This window comes from Trichomycterus rosablanca, chromosome 3 (genome assembly GCF_030014385.1).
Source record: "Trichomycterus rosablanca isolate fTriRos1 chromosome 3, fTriRos1.hap1, whole genome shotgun sequence".
Lineage (NCBI taxonomy): Eukaryota > Metazoa > Chordata > Actinopteri > Siluriformes > Trichomycteridae > Trichomycterus > Trichomycterus rosablanca.
Window position 1 is genome coordinate 21,387,018 of NC_085990.1, and position 22,420 is coordinate 21,409,437.

The 22,420-nt window shown below is 37.5% G+C and overlaps 1 protein-coding gene across 8 annotated transcripts in view; it reads right to left on the minus strand.

The window, feature by feature from the left end:
* si:ch211-285f17.1 (sickle tail protein) overlaps positions 1-22,420 on the minus strand; it is a 170,310-nt gene that overhangs the window by 74,367 nt on the left and 73,523 nt on the right. For 6 of the 8 annotated variants that reach the window (XM_062991039.1, XM_062991041.1, XM_062991038.1 and 3 more), the window contains exons 1-2: positions 17,531-17,866; positions 14,518-14,822 (exon numbers count right to left, since the gene is read on the minus strand). In XM_062991039.1, the coding sequence (XP_062847109.1) occupies positions 14,518-14,822; positions 17,531-17,591 (366 nt within the window). In that variant the 5' untranslated portion in view covers positions 17,592-17,866. Of the gene's footprint in view, positions 1-11,456; positions 11,615-14,517; positions 14,823-17,530; positions 17,867-22,420 lie in introns of those variants that run through there. The other 2 variants (XM_062991043.1, XM_062991042.1) reach the window with 2 other exon arrangements.

A 22,420-nucleotide genomic window follows, 5' to 3' on the forward strand; every position in this document is an offset into this window, starting at 1 on the left:
CTTTGGGGCATCCTCAAGCGGAAGGTGAAGGAGTGCAAAGTCTCGAATATCCGCCAGCTCCGTGATGTCGTCATGGAGGAGTGGAAAAGCATTCCAGTGGCAACCTGTGAAGCTCTGGTAAACTCCATGCCCAGGAGAGTTAAGGCAGTTCTGGGAAATAATGGTGGCCACACAAAATATTGACACTTCAGGAACTTTCCCTAAGGGGTGTACTCACTTTTGTTGCCGGTGGTTTAGACATTAATGGCTGTATATTGAGTTATTTTGAGGGAAGAATAAATTTACACTGTTATATAAGCTGCACACAGACTACTTTTCATTGTGTCAAAGTGTCATTTTGTCAGTGTTGTCCCATGAAAAGATATACATAAATATCTGCAGAAATGTGAGGGGTGTACTCACTTTTGTGATACACTGTATATATATATATATATATATATATATATATATATATATATATATATATATATATATATATATATATATATATATAGATATATATATATAGATATATATGTTCATTTTATTTATTAATAAACATCCATTCCTGCATTTCAGGCCTGCAACACATTTCAAAATAAGTTGGGACAGTAAAGCATTTACCACTTTGTAATGTTGCCATTCCTTTTCACCACACTTAAAAGACGTTTTGGCACCAAGGATACCAAGCAATTTAGTGTTTCAGCTTTTATTTTGTCCCATTCTTTCTGCAAACACGTCTTAAGATGTGCAACAGTACGGGGTCGTCATTGTCGCAAAATGCATGGATGTCCCTGGAAAAGATGACATCTTGAAGGCAGTATATGTTGCTCTAAGGTCTCAATGTACTTTTCTGCATTAATGCTGCCATCACAGAAGTGTAAATGACCTTTGCCAAAGGCACTGACACAGCCCTATACCATGACAGACCCTGGCTTTTGTACTGGTCCGGAGCACACAGCGTCCATTTTTTCCAAAAAAGACCTGGAATGCTGATTCATCTGACCACAATACACATTTCCACTGTGTGATGGTCCATCCTAGAAGCCTCTGAGCCCAGAGAAGCCGACACCGCTTATGGTTAACCTAAGGCTTCTTTTTTGCACAGTAAAGTTTTAAGTGGCATTTGTGCATGTGACTCTGTATTGTAGTGCTTGACAAAGGTTTGCCAAAGTAATTCCTCACCCATGTGGTTATATCAGCTATTGTTGAGTGGCAGTTTTTGATGCAGTGGATCGAAGATCACAGGCGTTCAGCTTAAGCTTGCGCCCTTGGCCTTGAATCGTTTAATGATATTATGCACTGTAGAGGGAGAAATATATAAATCCCTTTCAATCTTTCTTTGAGGTACATTGTTTTTAAACATTTCAATAATTTTCTCAAGCATTTGTTGACAAACTGGAGATCCGCAGGCCATCTTTGCTTATCAAAGACTCTTTCCTGGATGCTTCTTTTGTACCAAATCATGATTACAATCACCTGGTGACATCACCTGTTTGGAATCACATCATTATTGAGTTTTTTCACCTCATTACTAGCCCTAAATTGCCCTCGACCCAACTTTTTTTTGGAATGCAGGAATGGAGGTATATTAACAAACGAAATGAAGTTGAGCAGACAAAACATGAAATATCTTGGTTCACACTGTCTGCAATCAAATAAAAGTCAAAGTCAATGTAAGGAACACTGTGTTCTTTTATTATTTGCATTTTCCATGATGTCCCAACTTCTGATTTGGGGTTGTATTTATTAGGATTTAATGCTATGTTTTACACAATTTGGTTACATTCATGACAGAACAGATAGTTACAAGATTCATCAGTTCACATGTTTGATGTCAAACACAGTCATGGACAATTTTGTATCTCCAGTTAACCTGTGGGAGGAAACCGGAGCTGTAATTTGCTCATCTCCGCCCCCTACTGCTTCCGGGATTGGATTTCAATTATTTGTTTATATTCATAAAGGATTCTGCAGCTTACCAGTACATTCATCCACCTACTCTAGAAATCATGCCCAGGGTCATGTCAGACATTAGCCACTAACTTGAAAACCAGCACCAGTACTTTATTGCTAAAAAAGTGACCAAAGGGTTTCTCTCACACACATACAAGAATATGTCTAAGTAAGAACAAACATTAGCCACTGTAAAAACCCAGAATAAGCCATTCAGGACACATTAATAATATAAGCACAGGCATACAAACTATATCCACACCAAACCCACCAACGCACAGTGGCACAGTCTAATATAATTGATTTAACACACCTGTTAGTTAAGGGTAAAGCTGAAACATCTAAACTCAAAAGTTAAAAGTTCTGTCCACATACTTATGGCAATGTAGTGAATGATTGTGATATTTTACTGGCATGAATGCTCAAATTCAGGCAAAGCAAATTGTTAAGAAAAGCAATAGTGTTACAGCTTTCAAGGGCATGTGACCTTAGTTCTCAGCCACCCGTTCTCAAAGAATAAAAGCATCCTCTGTTCCTCACTGCTGGCCTTCGGATATGACGTAATAGACTATCAAAATCAAATTACTAAGGAAAACAGAGAAAATAAGAGGGGAAAACTAGAGAAAGGAGAGCCTTACAGAGGGGAGGAGAGAGGAAGTTTGGCATCTTACTCCTGTGGCTGACTGAACTAATAGGGGAATGTGCTGAGCCACTCACTCTCCAAATCACTGTAAAAACTGATGCATTTCTGCCTACAGAAAGAGCTAGTAGAACAAACCAGTAATCACCAGTTTCCTAAAGAAAATTTCACACAGAACCAACCTAGAATGTAAAAAAATCATTAAAGCAGTGACCCTATGAATTGTCATATCAAAATAAATGGTTTGTTCAGGAATATTGGACAGAAATCTTTTGATGGATGAAATAGTTAGAATCATGAACTTCACCTAAATGTTGAATGATGTTTAAATCTGGTTATTACGAAGCTCATGAAAGGCATCATATAGGGCTAACGATTCCTCGAGAAACTCGAGTAATTCGATTACTAAAAATCACAGATTCAAATTTTTCACATCAAGGCATCGTTTAATCCATACAACTATATACAGCTCGCGGTGTTTCGCATGGACGACTTTCACTTTTGCACAACGCGTTCACGATGTGCAGGTGACGTGAAGAAGCCGAGGGCTGCATCCGAAATCTCATACTTAAACAGTACTTAACAGGACTTAAACACGGTACTTTTCGCGTACAGTTCAATGAATACTACATTTTTGTACACGCTCGCCGCTCCTGCGTACTGTTCAGTATGAAAGTGTGCGATTTGAAACACAGCCGAGATTTGATAACGCGGACAGCTAAATGGAGAGAGAGAGAGAGAGAAAATAACGAGGGGCGAACAGAGAACCGGACAGAGAAAACGACAGAAAGTTTTAGATCATTGGCGCCTGATCATCAAGCTGGAAAAAAAGAAAACTCAGAACAACATCCACACAATCAGAGCGTCTTGTTGACACGCTGACTGTTCTTCATTGTAACCACCACAGGCTTTTTTGTAGGCTTAGGCAAACACACATGTACACGCACACAAACACCAAATCTACCTCATCTAGAGACACAATCCTGACAGAACCTCTTACAAATGCCACAAAGCCTCCCAACAAAATATTAAAGCTTTATGTTCTGTGTGAGCTGGAGCTGAAACTTTTAGTTCTGAAATTTGCACAAATTAGAGGCAATGTTTGTGTATTATTGTTTATTATTATTTATGCCTTAGTTTTAGGTTGTCTGTATACATTTTAAAAGTAATTTGATTTATTTTTCATGTATTTGTTTTTGCATTTCAAAAATGTTCTCTTTAAACTGTACTGTATGCAAGGAATAAAAATGTACAGTTTGTTTTAAGAGACACGTCTTGTTTAATCTTTTTTTTATTTTATTATCTATTACCCACTTTTCCCCCCCAATTTTTATCCCTATTCTAGTCATGTCCAATTACCCTGATTGTGTCCTCTATACTGATTCGACCCTTTGCCGCTGACTGAGGACGCCACTCAACTGACTTGCGCCCCCTCCGGCACGCAATCAGTAGAGACTTGCATTTTTCACCTGCACGAGCCGAGTTCATACACCAAGAGAAACTGCGCACGGAGGGTCACACCCCCCTCAATGTTATTCCTCAGCCCTGTGCAGGCGCCGTCAGTCAACCAGCAGGGGCCGCAGTTGTATCAGTTATGAGGACCTATGCTCCGACACTACCCCTAAGTCCGTGAACAACAGCCAAATGTTAATCATACTGCCGCCCAACCCAGTCGGAAAGGTATAGCTGAGTTTCCATACGATGTATCTAGAAACCCAACTCTGGTGCGCTAGCGTACTTTACCGCTGTGCCACCTGAGCGGCTACGTCTTATTTAATCTTATACGTATTTATTTTGCTCTTTATTAAAGCAAAAGTATGTCTTATCCGATTACTCGATTAATCGCTGGAATAATCGATAGAATACTTGATTACAAAATTAATCGATAGTTGCAGCCCTAGCATCATATTCTATCCTGGTGTTTAACAGACCACTGTTATATAACCATTCAAAGCAATTATTGGGCCAGAGATGGCTTTCTATACCACACTGGATCTCCCAAAGTACATACCAGTGGGCAGCAGACATTGTTGGTTGAAGACATTCTTTGGCTTCCTCCAAACCTCAATTTGTCAAGGTGTGGTAAACGTTGACTTATCAGAGCATATTATTTTCTCTACTGCTCAGGGACCCATGTTTCAAGCTTTCTAAACTTACGGTACTTGAAGTTATGCATATTTGCATTTGCAGCAAAAAGTTACTAAATGCTAGTACTTATTCAGTTCTGTGGTTATTTTTGTGTTCAGCAACAGTAATGTTTATCTAGGTTTGTAAAACGAAAACCCCTTAATTAATTTGTGTTTGCTAGAAGTTGAAGCACAGCACCACTGATTTGTACCACGATCCATTTTGATAGCACCACCTGTTACTTACTGACTTGTTTAGCAGTGGTTAGTTACAAAACAGATGTTTTTGATTATTCCAGACTCCCCAGTCCCTGTCACTGTTACACTGTCCATGTCCTTTTTTCTGGAACGTGTTAGAGGCATCAAATTAGGAATGAGCATTTATTTACAAAAAAGTACATTATTTACGTGTTAAAGCCAGTTTACAAATCACTGTTTTGTGCTTTCTGTGCTTTAATTTAATGTCCCACCCTTTTTTGGAATTGGTAAAATATCATCACAATAAATAAGGTTTTTCAACAGAACATCAACAGAATCTGCACTTTATTTGATTTTAGCTAATACTCAACACGATTGTGAAAACCCATTACTGTTAAATTGGCCGAGTCCTAGAATTTTCAGGTGTGCAGGTATGTGCAGACAGGCTGCAGACAGTATCACCTCAATGAAGGAAATATTGTGATTGCATATTAGGTCAATTTTAATGCACAGAAAATTGATCCTGCTATTCTTATCTACTGCCTTACTGAGCTATTAAATGATTAATGTATTTATTCATTTTAATATTTATTAATAAACTGTTATATTACTTTGATATTTAGACATCTTTCAAAAATAAACCTGATTAATGTAACAACAGTGTTCGGAGAGGGTATCCAATTTATTGCAGAGCAACACACATTTACACATTTACTCACAGCTAGGAACAATTTACATATTTTTGGTGGAAGGGAGGGTAGAAAAAAAAGATTTAACAAGAGAAAGCCTACATGAACAAATAATCTTGATTTCAAAATTCAGCGAATATTTGTGCTTATTGGTTTACCTAAGAATATGAGCTGCCTTACTGTATTGCTGTAAATTCTAACTGGGTTTTATATAATCCTATCGCTACTTTCAAAACTCTTCGAGTTTGCTGTCAAAACTATTTGTTATTCTTACTTACTTGCATGCTTTCTTGCTTGACTTAATTCAGCCTAAAAGTAGATGTCACATTGCGCTTTATTAAGCATCGCTGTCATGTCTGAAATGCATCCATGCATGAGAATTGTGCACCCGAACATGAGACTGGTTTGCATTGCTGAACATTGCTGATGGACTGCCGGAAACAATAGAAACGTCCCATGAAATAGGGGCAAAGAGGAGATGAAGGCTGCTGATAAGTGTGTTTGCAACCATGCTGACCTGAGGCACTTGGACCTTTTGTTATGTGTTCATTTAAACCATGAATCAGCAAACTGCACTTAAACCGTAGGTCAACAGAGGCAGCTATCATTGTCCTCCAACTGCCAGAAGTCAAGGGCAAACATAATGCTTTTGTCATGTCACCCAACATGTCATATTTCTGACCAATTGATGTGCGGAAGTAACTGCACTAAAACTAGACAATTACAGGTACTATTGTAAAAAAACAGTCTATAAAATATTGTTGTACTTGTTTATCTTATTATGCTAGTCCTTTCCATTTATGAGTCATCAATGTGTGTTGAAATAAAATTTAAGGCACCCCTATGTACAGAACAACACACTAGTAACCTTATTAGCAGGTGTAACACACTGCTGTGCCTATATTATCCAACACTGAATACAGCAGTGAAGCTCTGCAGTGAAGTATAGACATCAGACAACACACTGGTAACTTCAATAGCAGGCATAAAATGCCCATGCTAGCCAGCAAGGGGGTGAGGACAGGTTCCCTTTCCCTGTGTCTGATTTAGTGCTTATTACTAGCTGCAACTTGAGAAGGGTGCTTAATAAGCATCTGATTTGGTTTGCTGGTTTTCAGGCGAGTGTTTGGGTTGGGTTGGCGCCTGCAGTAGTTGTCTTTTATTTTCTCAGTTCCGCTTTGTTGAATTTCTTAATTAGTTTTATTAATTTGTTCATTAATTTGATTATTATTTTATAGATAGACCATTCAATTGATCCCAGAGGGAAATTTGTGAAATTCTGCCTTAGTAAAGTCCCCTGAACTTCATCCCTTAACAATACAGATGCAGGGATACACCTGGTGCCTCTGTCATGAGGCAATCATCACCCCATGACAAGAAGACAACAATTTGTATTGTCTGCAGAAGACAAAATTCTATTCTTCACTGTATTTTATTCCTAAACATAGGTTCAATACATAGATGTTTCCCAAACATACCAAGATTTAATAATTAATGATTTAAGCTTTATGCAAACCAAATGTATATTGGAGTTATAGTTAGGTCCAGGCCTGCTAAGCTACAGTGGAGCAAACCCAGCAATAACAGAAGCTGAAAAACACAGTAGTGTTATCTGGGAATGTACCAAACTGGACGCTATTCAAACTACTGTCACATCCCAGAGCAAACACATTACATCCCTTGAGACCACTGCTGAAAACAGCGTAGAGAGGATTTAGTGTCTTTAATTGGAGTTATACACTAATGGAGTATAACAAACAAATGGCAGAATGTAAACCTGTAACACCGTAGCCGGACAAGTTTCCCTGTTCAGTTCGCATTGTGTTAAAGTGCCAACACATCAGAGTGTAAACAATTAAGAGAAGATTATGACCAGTGGGAAATGCCACTATCGAAAAGTTGTAATTGACCGGAGGGTGGACAACAGTGGGAGAGGATGTTGGAAGTTTAATTTGTTTTATTTTAAGGTGGTGTTTTTTTGTGGTGGCATAGTTAATTTAATGCTTTTTTACAACAATATAATGTTGAAAAGTATATTTACCTCTTATGTGTTGATTAAATTAGGCCATTCAGGAACATTTGCATTATCTCTTTTTGGATAAAGAAGAAAGGTTTATCCCTGTAGCTTGAATTATTCAGTGCTGTAGCAATTTAATCAAAAGAAAGAAAAACTATCGTACCTTAAAAATACAGCAACACCATTCCACAAAACACAAAGTCCTTAAGTATAGGAGGGATTGGGTAGGAAATGTCTACAATAGCTCAATGTCAAATGAAAAAATGGGGCAATTATTTTTAATTAACAAGCATGTAAGCTTTGTGTTCTTGAACAAATGACTGATAATTTGTATAAGGTTTAATTCATTGCATTAAATTATGTCTATGACACAATTACACACCTAACGGGGAGAACCCTGTATTTTCTATGAGGGTACTAAATCAATTGGCAGCATAAAAAGGCCTTAGGTGGAGACTTCAATCAGCACAGCACCTTAGATAGTAGTAACCTAGACAAACACCCCCCAAAGACAGAGAAGCAATGCATATGTTAAGATTTACACCTTTTAGATGTATGCAGATGCATAAGCTTCAGAGAAAAAAAATACACGTTCTTCTTACACCTTCATAAATCATACTCTCCGATTTTACTTGATCTCAAAAACCCTAGTTTTGATTTAAACACTGATGTCTCAAAGACGGACAGATGGAAATGTCATTTTATCCTTTTACAAGACAAAACATTTACAAATGAATTAGCAAAGGACCTTAAATCTCTCAGTTTAACAGTTTAAACAGCTACAGTAGGGGAGACCTAATGAGCTTACGTTTGAGGTTAAGTTACAGCACAAACACCTTTAAAAAGTACATACAAATATAGACAGAGAAAAACAAATAGAAGATTTTTTTTCTAATTTGTAAAAGAAGTTAGCAAACAATTACAGTTTAGACTTAATGCTAATTCTTACAAGGGGAGAGGAAGAACGGAAGCTGTTAGCATCTTAGGCAGTTATTACAGCAAGATGCTATACTAACATACTATCATACTCATAATAAAAAAGGATTGTCAGGTAGCTTCCTTAACAACAGCAATTAATCAGAGGTTCCAGCTGTTTTACAAAAAATTGCATACAACTAAGGAATTTAGTCAGGAGGAGGGTAATATATATATGTTTATTGACATCCTTGCTGCAGTCCTAACTTGACTTAAAACAGAGTTCTATAGTGAAATACCATAGAACTGGGTTTACTACTGGACACAGTAATTAAGGCCCTGATTTTCCCTATACCTTACATATATAAAATATACACAAGACCCATTAAACTATCGCACAATTAGTTTAAATAATGTAGACAGGCCGATCAGGTGGCACAGCGGTAAAACACACGCTGTTGACCAGAGCTGAGATCTCGAATACATCGTATCGAATCTTAGCTCTGCCTTGCCGGCTGAGGCTGAGTGGCTACATGAACAACGATTGACCTGTTGTTCAGATAAGGGGCAAGACTATAGGCCGGATGGGGACTCTCTCTCAGACTAGTGCGATTACAACCTTTGCTTGCTGGGGAAGGAGTGCGGTAGGGGGTGTGGCCCTCCGTGCACAGCGCTGTACCGCACTGCGCTCGTCAAGTGTAGGTAATAAGATGTTCGATTGCTGTGCATGTTTCAGAGGGGGCATGGAGCAGCCTCGTCCTCCCCAATCAGGAGCAGGAACCAGCATTATTGAGAGGATGATTGACGGGTAGAAATTGGATGTGCTAAAAGTGGGAGAAAAAGGGGTAAAATAAAAAAAAAAAAATGTAGACACACAAAAAACAAACAACACTATAGCATTGTTACTAGAAAAGGTTCTATGAAGCATTATACATCCACTTCAGGTGAAATGTATTAAAGAGCATCTACATTTAATATGAGAAGACTGCTGCATTTGATGGGGCTTTATAATGGTTAAGGTACCCTAATCACAGCCATTTCACTCAATGCAGAAAAAGCATTTTATCCAGAAGAGTGAAACTTCTTAGTGGCAGTGCTGTCTAAATATGGATTTGGCTCTGGATAAAAACCCAAATAAAGATAGAGATAAAGATTTTATATAATGAGCATACAGCAACATTCACCTATCACAATTTTTCCAATTGCTCATGAAACAAGACAGGGCTCAATACATTATCTCAAATCCTCATTATTACAGCATTGGAACCTGTCGCTTCAGCCATTAGAGCCAAACATGCCAAACATTAGTACAAAATAAAGGTGGCTTGGATTGGGTAGAACTAGAGACTTACATTCTACCCAGTTGATTTACCTGTCTCATTCATGAGAAGCCTGGGCTTAATTACATAAAATCCTGAGGCTTTCACAATACCAAGAGCATTATACATCATTATGTCCAGGGTGTGTTAGCACATTGCACCAAGTGATTTCAGCACAACCCTGACCAGGTTAAAGCAACGATAAAACATAAGAAAAAAAAAATTTATACTAATATCAATAATCATCAGATCATGCAATTTTATAAAAAGACAAATGTGCATTATAATTATATAATTAACCAATAACCATAAATGTTGTATTTAATATGACGAGTTTTAAATAAATCAGGTTGCACAAGTATGTTTTTAATATTTTACTTGTTAAACTTTGAGTGATCCCAGGGATTAACATAAACAACATCAGCTAAACAGAGTGATTGGGATGGTCAATATAAGATCAGCAAATAATGCAGGAGCTAAATAATATAGGTTTAAAATGTTACAAGCAGACCTTTGTAGTCAGTTCAGAATTAAAAAAAGGCCAGTGTAAACTAAGACTTGGGTAATATGACCAGACTCCTTTCTTGGTAAAACACAAGGTAAATCTTGTTCAAGGAAACTGCAGGCTAGCCAGCTAACACATTGCAAATAGTCCAATCTACACGAAAATCATCTGGAAATCAATTTCAAATAATTTTTCTCTAAGTTTTTAGCTATTTTAATAACCACAATTAGCTCAAGTTTTGTCACTATTATTACATACTTACAAGTGAACTTAGTAAATTATATATTTTTGAAAACTTAAAAACTAAAAACCCACCCTGCAATATCTATAGACAAATCGTGCTGAAGAATGTTGTTGTTTGCATTAGTATGTATATGTTTGGTAATAGTTTGGCATTGTTTGGTAATATTTTCAAAAGTCAGCAAGACACAAAATGTGATTTACGTTATGGTTTATGTCTTAAGGCTGTTTTACGTTTAGAAGACAAAAGCGAAGTTAGCAGGCGCGACAATTTATTCTTTAATTGTAATTAAGTATATTATTTGTATTACTGTTGTTTGCAAATGTCATAATTGTGACAGTAAATATATTACGAATGTGTCTCTGAGGATGTTATAAACAAATGCTGATTTTAAAGCACGTGCGCAGAAATCCATTGCTAGATCTTATATCGCATACTGCTGTACTAAATAGTACCTGAGAATAGTGCGAAGCTATATGCTGCCATATACGAGGTAGTATTTTTCCATACTACCTCCATATACTTTAGTATAGAAGTGTGCGGTAAGAAGTAAACAACACGCAGTACGGCTTATGTCGTGCTAGGCTTTATGATTAATAAGTGCTCTGCAACATGATGTGTTGCGCTTGTCCCATCATTTGTTCACCTTTTATACTCTCACACCCCCGGGAAGAAAAAAGGCAACGCATCGTTTTACATGTGCCAGTGCACCGGGTCTCAGTTCACCTTTTCTACAACCATAAACATGCTTCAAACCTCTGCCTCCTCAGTGCTTTCACAACTTCAAGCAAAGTGCATTTCCACACTGCATTAGTACAGACACCAATCATAAAGTGTATCGAAACTATAATAGTTAGAATGAACACAATACCTGTGTTTATTAACCGTCTGCGAGAGGAGTTCTTCCAAAAATACTTTCTTAGTAAATACTTTGTCTTTCGGATGCAGATGTGTATGGTAAGTAGTGCGTGTATGGTAAGTAGTGCGCCATGTCCTTGTGTTTAAATCCTTATCCCGAAGTTACCGTGTTACCTCAAGGCTGAACTAGGAAAGCCTGTGTGTGCGTGTGCGTGTGTGTGTGTGTGTGAAATCCCGCCCCCTGCTCATGCCGCACCTACGGGCTTTCCAGAGAACCAAGGAACCTTTGCAGGTCTGAATACATTCCAGTGAACTTACTTCAGATCTTCCTGTTCACTCTAGCAACCTGAACCACAACCTGTTTCTATTTGACATTCTGATGACCACTCTATCTCTTTTCAGTGAGTGCATTACATAAACAATATTTTTATTTATGTTTATGACATACATCGACTCATTGGCTTTACACACACCACTGGTAGTGTTTATTCTTCTTCTGTTTATTACATTTTTTATAAACACCCGTGCTGACCAAGGTGGACTGCAGACTAGCGCATGCTTACTTAACACATGTGAGACTCTAACAGCCAGGTGCAGATTTCTGTAAAGCCATTAAACACACTGAAGAACATGCTGGACTGAAGTATTCTTCCTGTGCTGGCACCTCAACCATGCTAATAAGGTGAATCTTTATCCAGCCTTTCCCTTCCTTAAACACAGTCAGTTTGTCTGTAGAATGCCAAGTGCCAAATCTTGGCACCAAGTTTTAGTAGTGTTTGAGCTGAAGTAATAGGCTGTTACATCATTTACAGGGTGTTACCATGATTGATTTCACCTTTACTCCTGCCACAACTAATTACTTTTAAACCAACCTTGTCACTTCCTCTGTTCAGCACATAATGTTAATGCATTGTAATGATCTGAAAATGAGTCAGTTTTCAGATTTCCCAGTGTGAGACAGTGAAACTGATCACTTTTAAGTTTAAGTAAATTAAAATAGCATTAACATGTAGGGGTTGGGAACTGTATATTTGGTTGAATTGCTCACAATTTAGTCAGTCAATATTCTGTCTTTCTGATAATACAATTTTAACAAACCTTGAGTTTTAACAAACACTACGTTCCAATTAGTAATTTGTTATTTGGATATACTGTGTATTAATGTGAAACACCACCACTTCAAAGGTCAAAGAAGCTGTTCTATTATTTGCCACCACAAATTTGGCCTTTTTTAGTACTATATTATCCAAATACAGAATAACTATATTAAAGTCCCACTGCAACCACTGTATCTGTACCAAAAATATTGTGTATGGGCATTTCTGCAGTCCAGTTGTTCTGTCTCTCTCAGTTTATGCTTTGCATTTGCAGGTAAATGCAACTGCTTTACATTTAAAAGCAACATAACTGTTAACTGTCATAACATCAGAAGTCTATACTGCAAAACAATTGCATAACCAATGAATTATGAAACACAAAAAGCTGCTAGGGATTGCTGCTCACTTTCTTTGTTTTATTTTACTTTGCATTTTAATCCCAAACACACACACACACACACCTGTCTACATACACAAATATAGATTCAGACTGTTAAATATGCCCCATCATTATCTCATTCCGAGTCTGGCCAATCACTTTCATTGTTTCAATGCTTAAGACCAGGTAAAAAGTCTTTTGTTTCTACCCAAAGTAAGCACACACACACACAGCAGAAGGTGTCTACATCCCTGCCCCCACCCCTTGTGGCATTCCAAACAGCATTCCACAACCCCACTGTGAGTGTTTTGAGAGGCTGTGATTGAGTCTGTGAGAGAACAAGCTCTCATAACAAGTTCTCATAACAAGCTGATAAAACAAAAGCCATTGCATTCCTACCACAGCAGTTTTTTTTTTTTACCGGTAACAACAGTATATAAAGCATTATACGCAATAAAGCATGAAATAATCTCGCATAACCACAATGAACCTCTGAGGCCTAAAGAGTGGCACACGAAAAATGACAAGGCAATGTTATATTTACATATTTACAGGGCTATATAACACAAATGAATGTAAATCTTCCATTACTTTACTGACAAAAATCTACATAAAATTCACAAAGCTTTAATTTAAAAGAAAAACACATTAGTAGTTAAAACACTGACTGAGTTTTTGTTGACTTGAGGTGGTGTTACTTTTAGGGCTGACTGACTATTTTACTAATTATATGTTGCTAGATTTATTTATTGATTTATCCTTCATCCTGTTAATTGTTGCACCAGAAAAGAAATACACAGGACAAAATGCCATCACAAGGCAACTAGAGACAAGGTTTGAACCCAAACTCCGCAGTACCCTGGAGGTATGTATTATTCACACTAATATTTTATTTATCATAAAAACTATATAAAAAACTAATCTAAAAAATTGTCATAACAACCCAAAATCTATGTCACTTGAAGATGTCATCTTGACATTAAAATCAATTATAATTTCTAAATTGTGATAAATTCAAAATATGCCTTTAATAATGTTTTTGTCAGTTATTAAGTGTTTATTAATGCTTCATGTAGCAGTTCTCTTAATGTAGCAGGTCTCTTAAGTGAAGTCCTACCAATTGGAGTGACTACAGTGTAAATACAGTGGATGTAATACACTAGGCCCTGTTGATAGAATCATGCTATTGGGATACTGTTTGGCAGCAAGGGCTGATAATCTGATCACTGATAATCTGATCAGAATTATTAAGAAGAAAAAGGTGCACAAAGAGGTCTTGAATAAAATCTCTTTCCTGCTGCCAAAAAAGCTTAAACTATTTTACTAGAAGGCTAATGACTAAAGCAACACTGAAGTGGTTTTAAATGAAGAAACGGTAGGTCCTTAGGTAGAAGATTCAGTGTCTTGATCTTATCATCAAACACCTGTGAGACCTCAAATCTGAGGTCCACAACAAACTTGACCTAATTGAAAGAAATCCTTTTTTCAAAGCACTGTGAGTTTGACCTAATGAGTAAAGGATCATACTTTCATCAGGATCATTATTAGGAGGACTAGTAGGTAAATTCATATAATTGTAACTGTTGCTGGACTCTGACCTGCTCCCTAAGTCTCTCTTGGTGACCCATGATGACAGAGGCATGATGGGGGTACTTCTGCTTCAGGTGCTCCAGGAAGGCCTCCCGTTTCTTGTCCATATCTGATGGCTGCATGGCCAGGATTTCTTGCGAACTCCTCGCCCCTCCCACTGTGTGGCGCCGTGGCCCGGCCCCACGGCTTGGTTTGGTGTTCCCTCTAGTTCCCGACCCGTTGGTACACGTCACAGCATTACCCGAGGACTGTTTGGTCTGGTGGTGTTCTGTATTCTCAGGAGATGTTATCTTCAGATTTCCCTTTGGTGGCTCTAAAAATGTAAGAATAGGAAATGATGATGAAGAAAATAGAGCAGTGATGTTCAAGACATTTCAAACTTTTAAGCCATCAATGTTTCATTAACTTTTCTTTTTTTTATTCTTTTTTGCATCTTTATTAATTTAAATTTTGGTGTAATCTTTGTATGTTCTTTATAGTTCTTTAGGAATGTATAAAGACACACAGCAGATGTGCAGAAGTGTACTGTGGGGACCTTGATGACAAGTGTCACCCACATTCAAGTAAATTTTACAGCATGGCAGACCTGTGTTTTGGTGGGTCTTGATATACAGTACATTTGACTAACTGGACAAATTTCCTCCAAGAATGATGTGAAAGTTTTAGTTTTGTTTTTGACCTTGGCATAGAGAACACTGTTTCATGCACTTTTCAATTGGTGCAGTCGAACTAGTCTCATTACCAACACCAAAGCAGAAAAAGTTGAAACACTAAGGAAAGAAAATGTTATTTGTTCATATACATCCATTCCTGCATTTCAGGCCTGCAACTAATAAAAAAACTGACATGGAGGCAAGTTAAGGCTAGCAATGAGGTGAAATGAAAATAATGTGATTTCAAACAGGTGATGCCAACAGGTGATTGTAATCATGATTTGGTACAAAACCAGAATTTAACAAAAGCTGAGTCTATGAAGAGCAAAGAGTTTGTCAACGAATGTGTGAGAAAATTACTGAAATGTTTAAAACAATGTTTTAAAAAGATTGGACTGGATTTGCAATTTTCTTCTTCTACAGTTTATACTATCATTAAACAATGTAACAAATCTGGAGGAATCTCAATGCGTAAAGGACAAGAGTGCAGGTCTAAGTGATTTCCAATACCTCAGAAGGCACTGAAACAAGAACTGCCACTCATTATTCAGCTGATATAACCATATGGGCAAGCACTACAATACAGAGTTACATGCACAAATGCTACTTAAAACTTAACTGTGCAAGAAAGAAACCTTATGTTAACCATGTCCAGAAGCCGTTTTGAGATTTCTGTGCTCAGATCCATCTAAGATGGACCATCACACAATATTACAAAGAATCAGTATTATTTTTTTGGAAGAAATGGATGTTGTGTGCTTCAGACCAAAGACAAAAAGAACCATCAATACTGTTATCAGCAACAAGTCCAAAAGCCAGGGTCTGTTGTAATATGGGTTTGAGTCAGTGCACTTTAGAGCAACATATCTTAATTTCAGGACAACATCATTTCCAGGCATGTTCATGCATTTTTCAACAAGAAAATGCAGAACTTTACACATTACAAAGGCATGACTGCGCAAGAGGTATGGACTGGCCTGCGAGTTCACCTTAATACAGAATGTGTGGAGATTTTTTAAACGAAAAATGCAACAGTGACAACCCTGTACTGTTGCACACCTAAAAAGTAAATAACACCTAAAACATTTAATCGTTTGATAAACTTGATAACAAAACATCTTTTAAGGAATGAATGTATATTACCAAATCAAATGAAGTTGAACAGAAAAAGCATGAAAGAAACATTTTTTTTCTTTGCATTTTTTATTTTTTCTCAACCTTTTCTGATTTGAGGTTGTATTTGCCATTAGAAATTTTTTTATAGTCGATCATAATAAAAAGAAATTTAGAATACCACAAGTTAAATAACATATAGTATTACTGTACCATCAAATTATTAAATGAAGTTGCTGTATGTATATTTGTGACCTTTGTGACATTTGTTTTACAAATGTACGTGAACAATTGACTACTGGGAACTTTAGGCAACTGATGTTGATGGTGATCAGGGAATTACATTTTGGTCAAAATGAGTCCCTGTTTTTTTTTTTTACTTCAGTCCCCACATTCTCCAGTATAGTATTTGCACACTGTCAGCCACTGTCTTTCTACCAAGCACTATTTCAAAAAACTTAACTCGAGCTCAAAACTGTACAGAAAAATCTATCTATTATCTATATAATTTTCAAGGCTTTATTACTATATCTTAAGTTTTATCATTATATATATTATATCAGTATATTGTTTTATTTTCTGTTGTTTTCACAATTTCATAGTGTCTTTATAAAATCCGGAGTACAAGAGTGTTAACATGACATAAATGGTAAAACAAATTTTCTGTAAAGTTTTTTTTTTTTTTCAATTTGTTGTCTTGTTGCATGACACACACGGTTTGGGGATGAAGAAGAAATTATCCACAAAACTGTAAGCTAATTACATTAGCAAATATAATAAATGTGATGAACTTTCTTAGACTTCAGAATGTATGTGCAATCCATCTTTATTTGCATATGCTTCATGCAAAAAGGACACACAGTCTATTTATTGCCATTTACATGGTGTGTCACTAAGCTTGTACACCAATTTAATACCTAACACGCAAGGTTCCCATTTAAACAAAATATGGCTAAAAACTAGAAATGTAGCCCAGAGTATTCATTTGAGGTATTTGTTTTGAATGTGAGTGAAAAAGGGAAAAAAGGTAAACAGTACAATGCATTAAAGTACAAGTGTAAAAAAAGTATGTGTGTGGATTTAAGTGCGGTGGCACAGCACAGCAAGGCTCAAGGTTCTATTTATAGTCAACATACAAACACACACACACACTCAGCCCGGCCACTCAACCAAATAAATGACTGAAATCCATGGATACAGCGTAGCTCTGTGGTTAGAATTCAAACAACCTACTTCCTGTCCAACACTCTATTACCTTCCTGAGACGAGTCTCTCCTACACTTTTCTGCTTCTCCTCTTTTCTCTGCTATTTCCATTTTAGCAAGAGCACCTCAGCAGTTTAAAAGTCTGATCAGCGTTTGAAGTTGGATTCCAGTTCCACTCACATGAGAGCACTTTCAGGCTAGCATGATTAAGTCCAGAAACCCTCTTGTATTGGACACCCTCAGCTTGTTAGAATTGGGTGTGTGAGTGTTTGACCTAATTCCCAGGATCTACTAAAAGAAGCGATGGTGACACCAGTTCTTTCTAATGTACTTTGCAAGTACCTCAGGCCAACAGGTGTCAGACTCGCTCACTCTTTTACACTCCCCCTCTCTCACTTGTCCCTACCTCTGCCCTGTGGAACCAAATATAAGCAGCATAGCTATTTGAGGGCTGTTGGGTAGTATTATGTAATGCTGGAAGACAGCTGGAAAGATCAACTTGCTCAGCTTTGCTTTTGAAATCTAGTCATAATGAACACAGACCACGTTTGAGTATGCATGTGTGTACGAGTGTAGGCAGTGATCAGGGTTGGGCAGTAATAGAATTCCCAGAGTAAATTTTTGGAATGCAACCAGTATTTGTATTAATAACTATTTTTAAAAGGCAACAATCAAAATAAAGTTACTTTCCATAATTCTAGAATATACTTTTTGGTAATATAGTGTATACATACTATACACAAATGACCATCCTCAAAATATATACATAGCAATGCCTTTTTGGTTACAGTTGTGCACGTTAATTTAATAAATGTTGGGGTAATACTAGTTTCTTGTAGTACAAGTGTTAAATGCAGCAGAATTGGACAGTCATAAAAGCCAAAATGAGTTTGATATTTTTTATGGACAGACAACTGGCTTGAAGTGTCTTTGAAACAGTAAGGGGAGCTCACAGGCAGCTGTGGTAAGTACCAACCAACAGTGGTCCAAGTATGGACAAGCCACAAACTGCTGACAGGTCTTTACAGTCAATATTCATTATTCCCATAGGACATAAAGCCTTTGACCAACAAAACTGTTGTGAACTGATGAATCTTGTGTAATGAGTAACTACCGTTTCTGTCGTGGATGTAACCAAAGGGTGTAAAACATGAGGTTAACAATTCAAATTGACAAACAAACAAAACTTGTTAAAGGATTCAGAATATGAGGAAGACCAAAGTAAGCTGGATTAACATACAAGGTTGACTGCATTACAAGTGGGCTAGTCTTCAACAAGAGACACGAGACAGAGGGCATTGGAGAATGCTGACCCATTTGTGCAGCCAACCATCGCCAGGTGATGATGGCATTGTAACATGACATGAAATTCCCCCTGTCCTCTTGCAAAAATACTGCAAATATTCTGGCCACTCCTTACTGTCTCTAGGGATTTATTTGTAATTATTTCATTTATCTGTGCCTACGGTGTTTCACAGTTGCTGAGGTATGTGCATGACTATTTTGCAACAAACATCCCGCCTTTTTAATCTCCCTTTGCCCCCACCCTTTCCCCTGGAACTCTGGGTAGTACAAGAAACACAATTTCTAGTTATTAAAAATGTATGGCTCAAGTCTGGGTTACAGTGGGACCAAAAAGTATTTAGTCAGCCACTGATTGTGCAAGTTCTCTTACTTAGAAAGATGAGAGAGGTCTGTAATTTTCATCATAGGTACACTTCAACTATGAGAGACAAAATGAGAAAAAAAAAATCCAGGAAATCACATTGTAGGATTTTTAAAGAATTTATTTGTAAATTATGGTGGAAAATAAGTATTTGGTCACCCACAAACAAGCAAGATTTCTGGCTCTCACAGACCTGTAACTTCTTCTTTAAGTAGCTCTTCTGTCCTCCACTCATTACCTGTATTAATGGCACCTGTTTGACCTCGTTATCTGTATAAAAGACACCTGTCCACAGCCTCAAACAGTCAGACTCCAAACTCAACCATGGCCAAGACCAAAGAGCTGTCGAAGGACACCAGGAAGAAAATTGTAGACCTGCACCAGGCTGGGAAGAGTGAATCTACAATAGGCAAGCAGGTTGGTGTGAATAAATCAACTCTGGGAGCAATTGTAAGAAAATGGAAGACATACAAGACCATTGATAATCTCCCTCGATCTGGGGCCCCACGCATCCCGTGGGGTCAAAATGATGAGCAAAAATCCTAGAACTACACGGAGGGACCTGATGAATGACCTGCAGAGAGCTGGGACCAAAGTAACAAAGGCTACCATCAGTAACACACTACGCCGAGAGGGACTCAAATCCTGCAGTGCCAGACGTGTCCCCCTGCTTAAGCCAGTACATGTCCAGGCCCGTCTGAAGTTTGCCAGAGAGCATATGGATGATCCAGAAGAGGATTGGGAGAATATCATGTGGTCAGATGAAACCAAAATGGAACTTTTTGGTAAAAACTCAACTTGTCGGGTTTGGAGGAAGAAGAATGCTGAGTTGCATCCCAAGAACACCATACCTACTGTGAAGCATGGGGGTGGAAACATCATGCTTTGGGGCTGTTTTTCTGCAAAGGGGACAGGACGACTGATCCGTGTTCAGGGAAGAATTAACTGGGCCATGTATCGTGAGATTTTAAGTCAAACCTCCTTTCATCAGTGAGAGCATTGAATATGGAACGTGGCTGGGTCTTCCAGCATGACAATGATCCCAAACACACCGCTCGGGCAACGAAGGAGTGGCTCCGTAAAAAGCATTTCAAGGTCCTGGAGTGGCCTAGCCAGTCTCCAGACCTCAACCCCATAGAAAATTTGTGGAGGGAGTTGAAAGTCCGTGTTGCCCAGCGACAGCCCCAAAACATCACTGCTCTAGAGGAGATCTGCATGGAGGAATGGGCCAAAATACCAGCTACAGTGTATGCAAACCTGGTGAAGACTTACAGGAAACGTTTGACCTCTGTCATTGCCAACAAAGGTTATGTTACAAAGAATTGAGTTGAACTTTTGTTATTGACCAAATACTTATTGTCCACCATAATTTACAAATAAATTCTTTAAAAATCCTACAATGTGATTTCCTGGATTTCCTCATAGTTGAAGTGTACCTATGATGAAAATTACAGACCTCTCTCATCTTTCTAAGTAGGAGAACTTGCACAATCAGTGGCTGACTAAATATTTTTTGGCCCCACTGTATGCATGTTAATTGGATGGTACTTATTTTTAGAAGCCAGGGACAGATTGTGGTGCAGGGCTGCTAATGGCTGCAGTCTTGATCCTAAATATTTTAGTGGTTTAGTATTTTAGTTAATTATTACATAATTTATTATAGCTTATACATGCAAACCCAGCACTTTACACTACATACTGTCAAACATGATCATGGTAATGTCTTGCTTTGGGGCTGCTTTGATGCCAATAGAACTGGTGCATTGCAGAAAGTGGATGAAATAAGCACTGGAAGGTTCCCTTAAAATTCTTAAAGCTTAAATGGAATTGTGAGTTCCATCAGGACAGTGACTCAAAAGACATCACAACAGGGTTGGATAAAGCTAAATAAGTTTTAAATTATGCTTTTTGAATAGACTTCATAAAGTCCTGACCTCAACTCTGATCTAAGCAGAGTTGTACCAGAAGGTGGTTAATGATTGAGGGACATATAACCAAACATTTGATATTATGTATGCTCTATACTCTTCACCCAGCAGATTCAGTCAAATTTTTTGAAAACTTACAATAACATACAGAAAGAACTTCAAATTCATGACAGAAATGTGTTTAAATCATTAAGTCACAGAAAACGCCCCCAAAATATGACATTATATGCACCTCACAAGTGTATACAAACCTTTTACTTTATATGTAAAAAAAGACCTGCACGTGGTTATTTATATCATTGTTCTCCAGTGTTTTTACAAATCCTGTCATGTTAGCCACATTAGATGTTAGCATTGACCTACTTTACTCAAGGCACACTTTTTTACCCAGAGACTTTATGAACACTGTGTTACAGTGACCCTGATAAGAAAAGACAATATTTTTCTCAATGATATGATATCTCTGCTGGCATTCTACACTACTGTACATTGTATTAGAGCAATGTTTATTTACAAGACAAAACATTTCTCTTTATCAGTACCAAAAATGTATTACATCGCATAAACTTAAAGGAATGGGGTGCAGCTAAAGCATTTTACATGCTTCCTAAGGTTGTGTAACTGTGTGAAAATGTATACACTTGTCCTAAGATAAGATCTGTCTGTGTCTGCAGTGATACTCCTACAAAGACACACTGACCCAGTGCCCCAGGCACATTTTAAACAAAAAACAAAAGTAGTGCCTAAAGGGTGAATATATTTACACTGAGTTCTTAACAGAGGGAGTTAGTGCAAATTGTTAAAGCATGCATCCTATAATAGGCTTAAAAAATTCACTACTTTTATTGTATTGGGTATTAAAAATGAACAAAATACTCAGTTAAATGTTATTATTCAAAAATACATGATAAAATGTGGCAATGTTTAATTGTTTAAAAGCTCCTCATAGAAATCAAAACCTTACAGCCATTTACAGCCATATTAAATAGAACAACAATGAACTCTTGCCTTTACAAATCAACTCAATTAAGGAATTTTAAATTCTACTCAAATGCTGAGCATGATGGGTCACCCAGATTCTAAATCATTTTTGTGTAACCCAGCTGTTGGGTTAGCTGGATCAGTCCAGAACAATACATTAGCATCCAGCCTTTATCTTTCCACTGCCCATGTTGCTATGCTGACAACCTTGGAACAATCTCATGGGGGAGTCTGCAATTAAGTGAAACACCGTTTTTTTGTCATATATGCATATACAGGTGGACAGTACAATGAACTGATCTTTCATTAGCAGATTTATTACATTTGTCATTAAATTTAGGGTGTAATTACTATTTCACACAAAG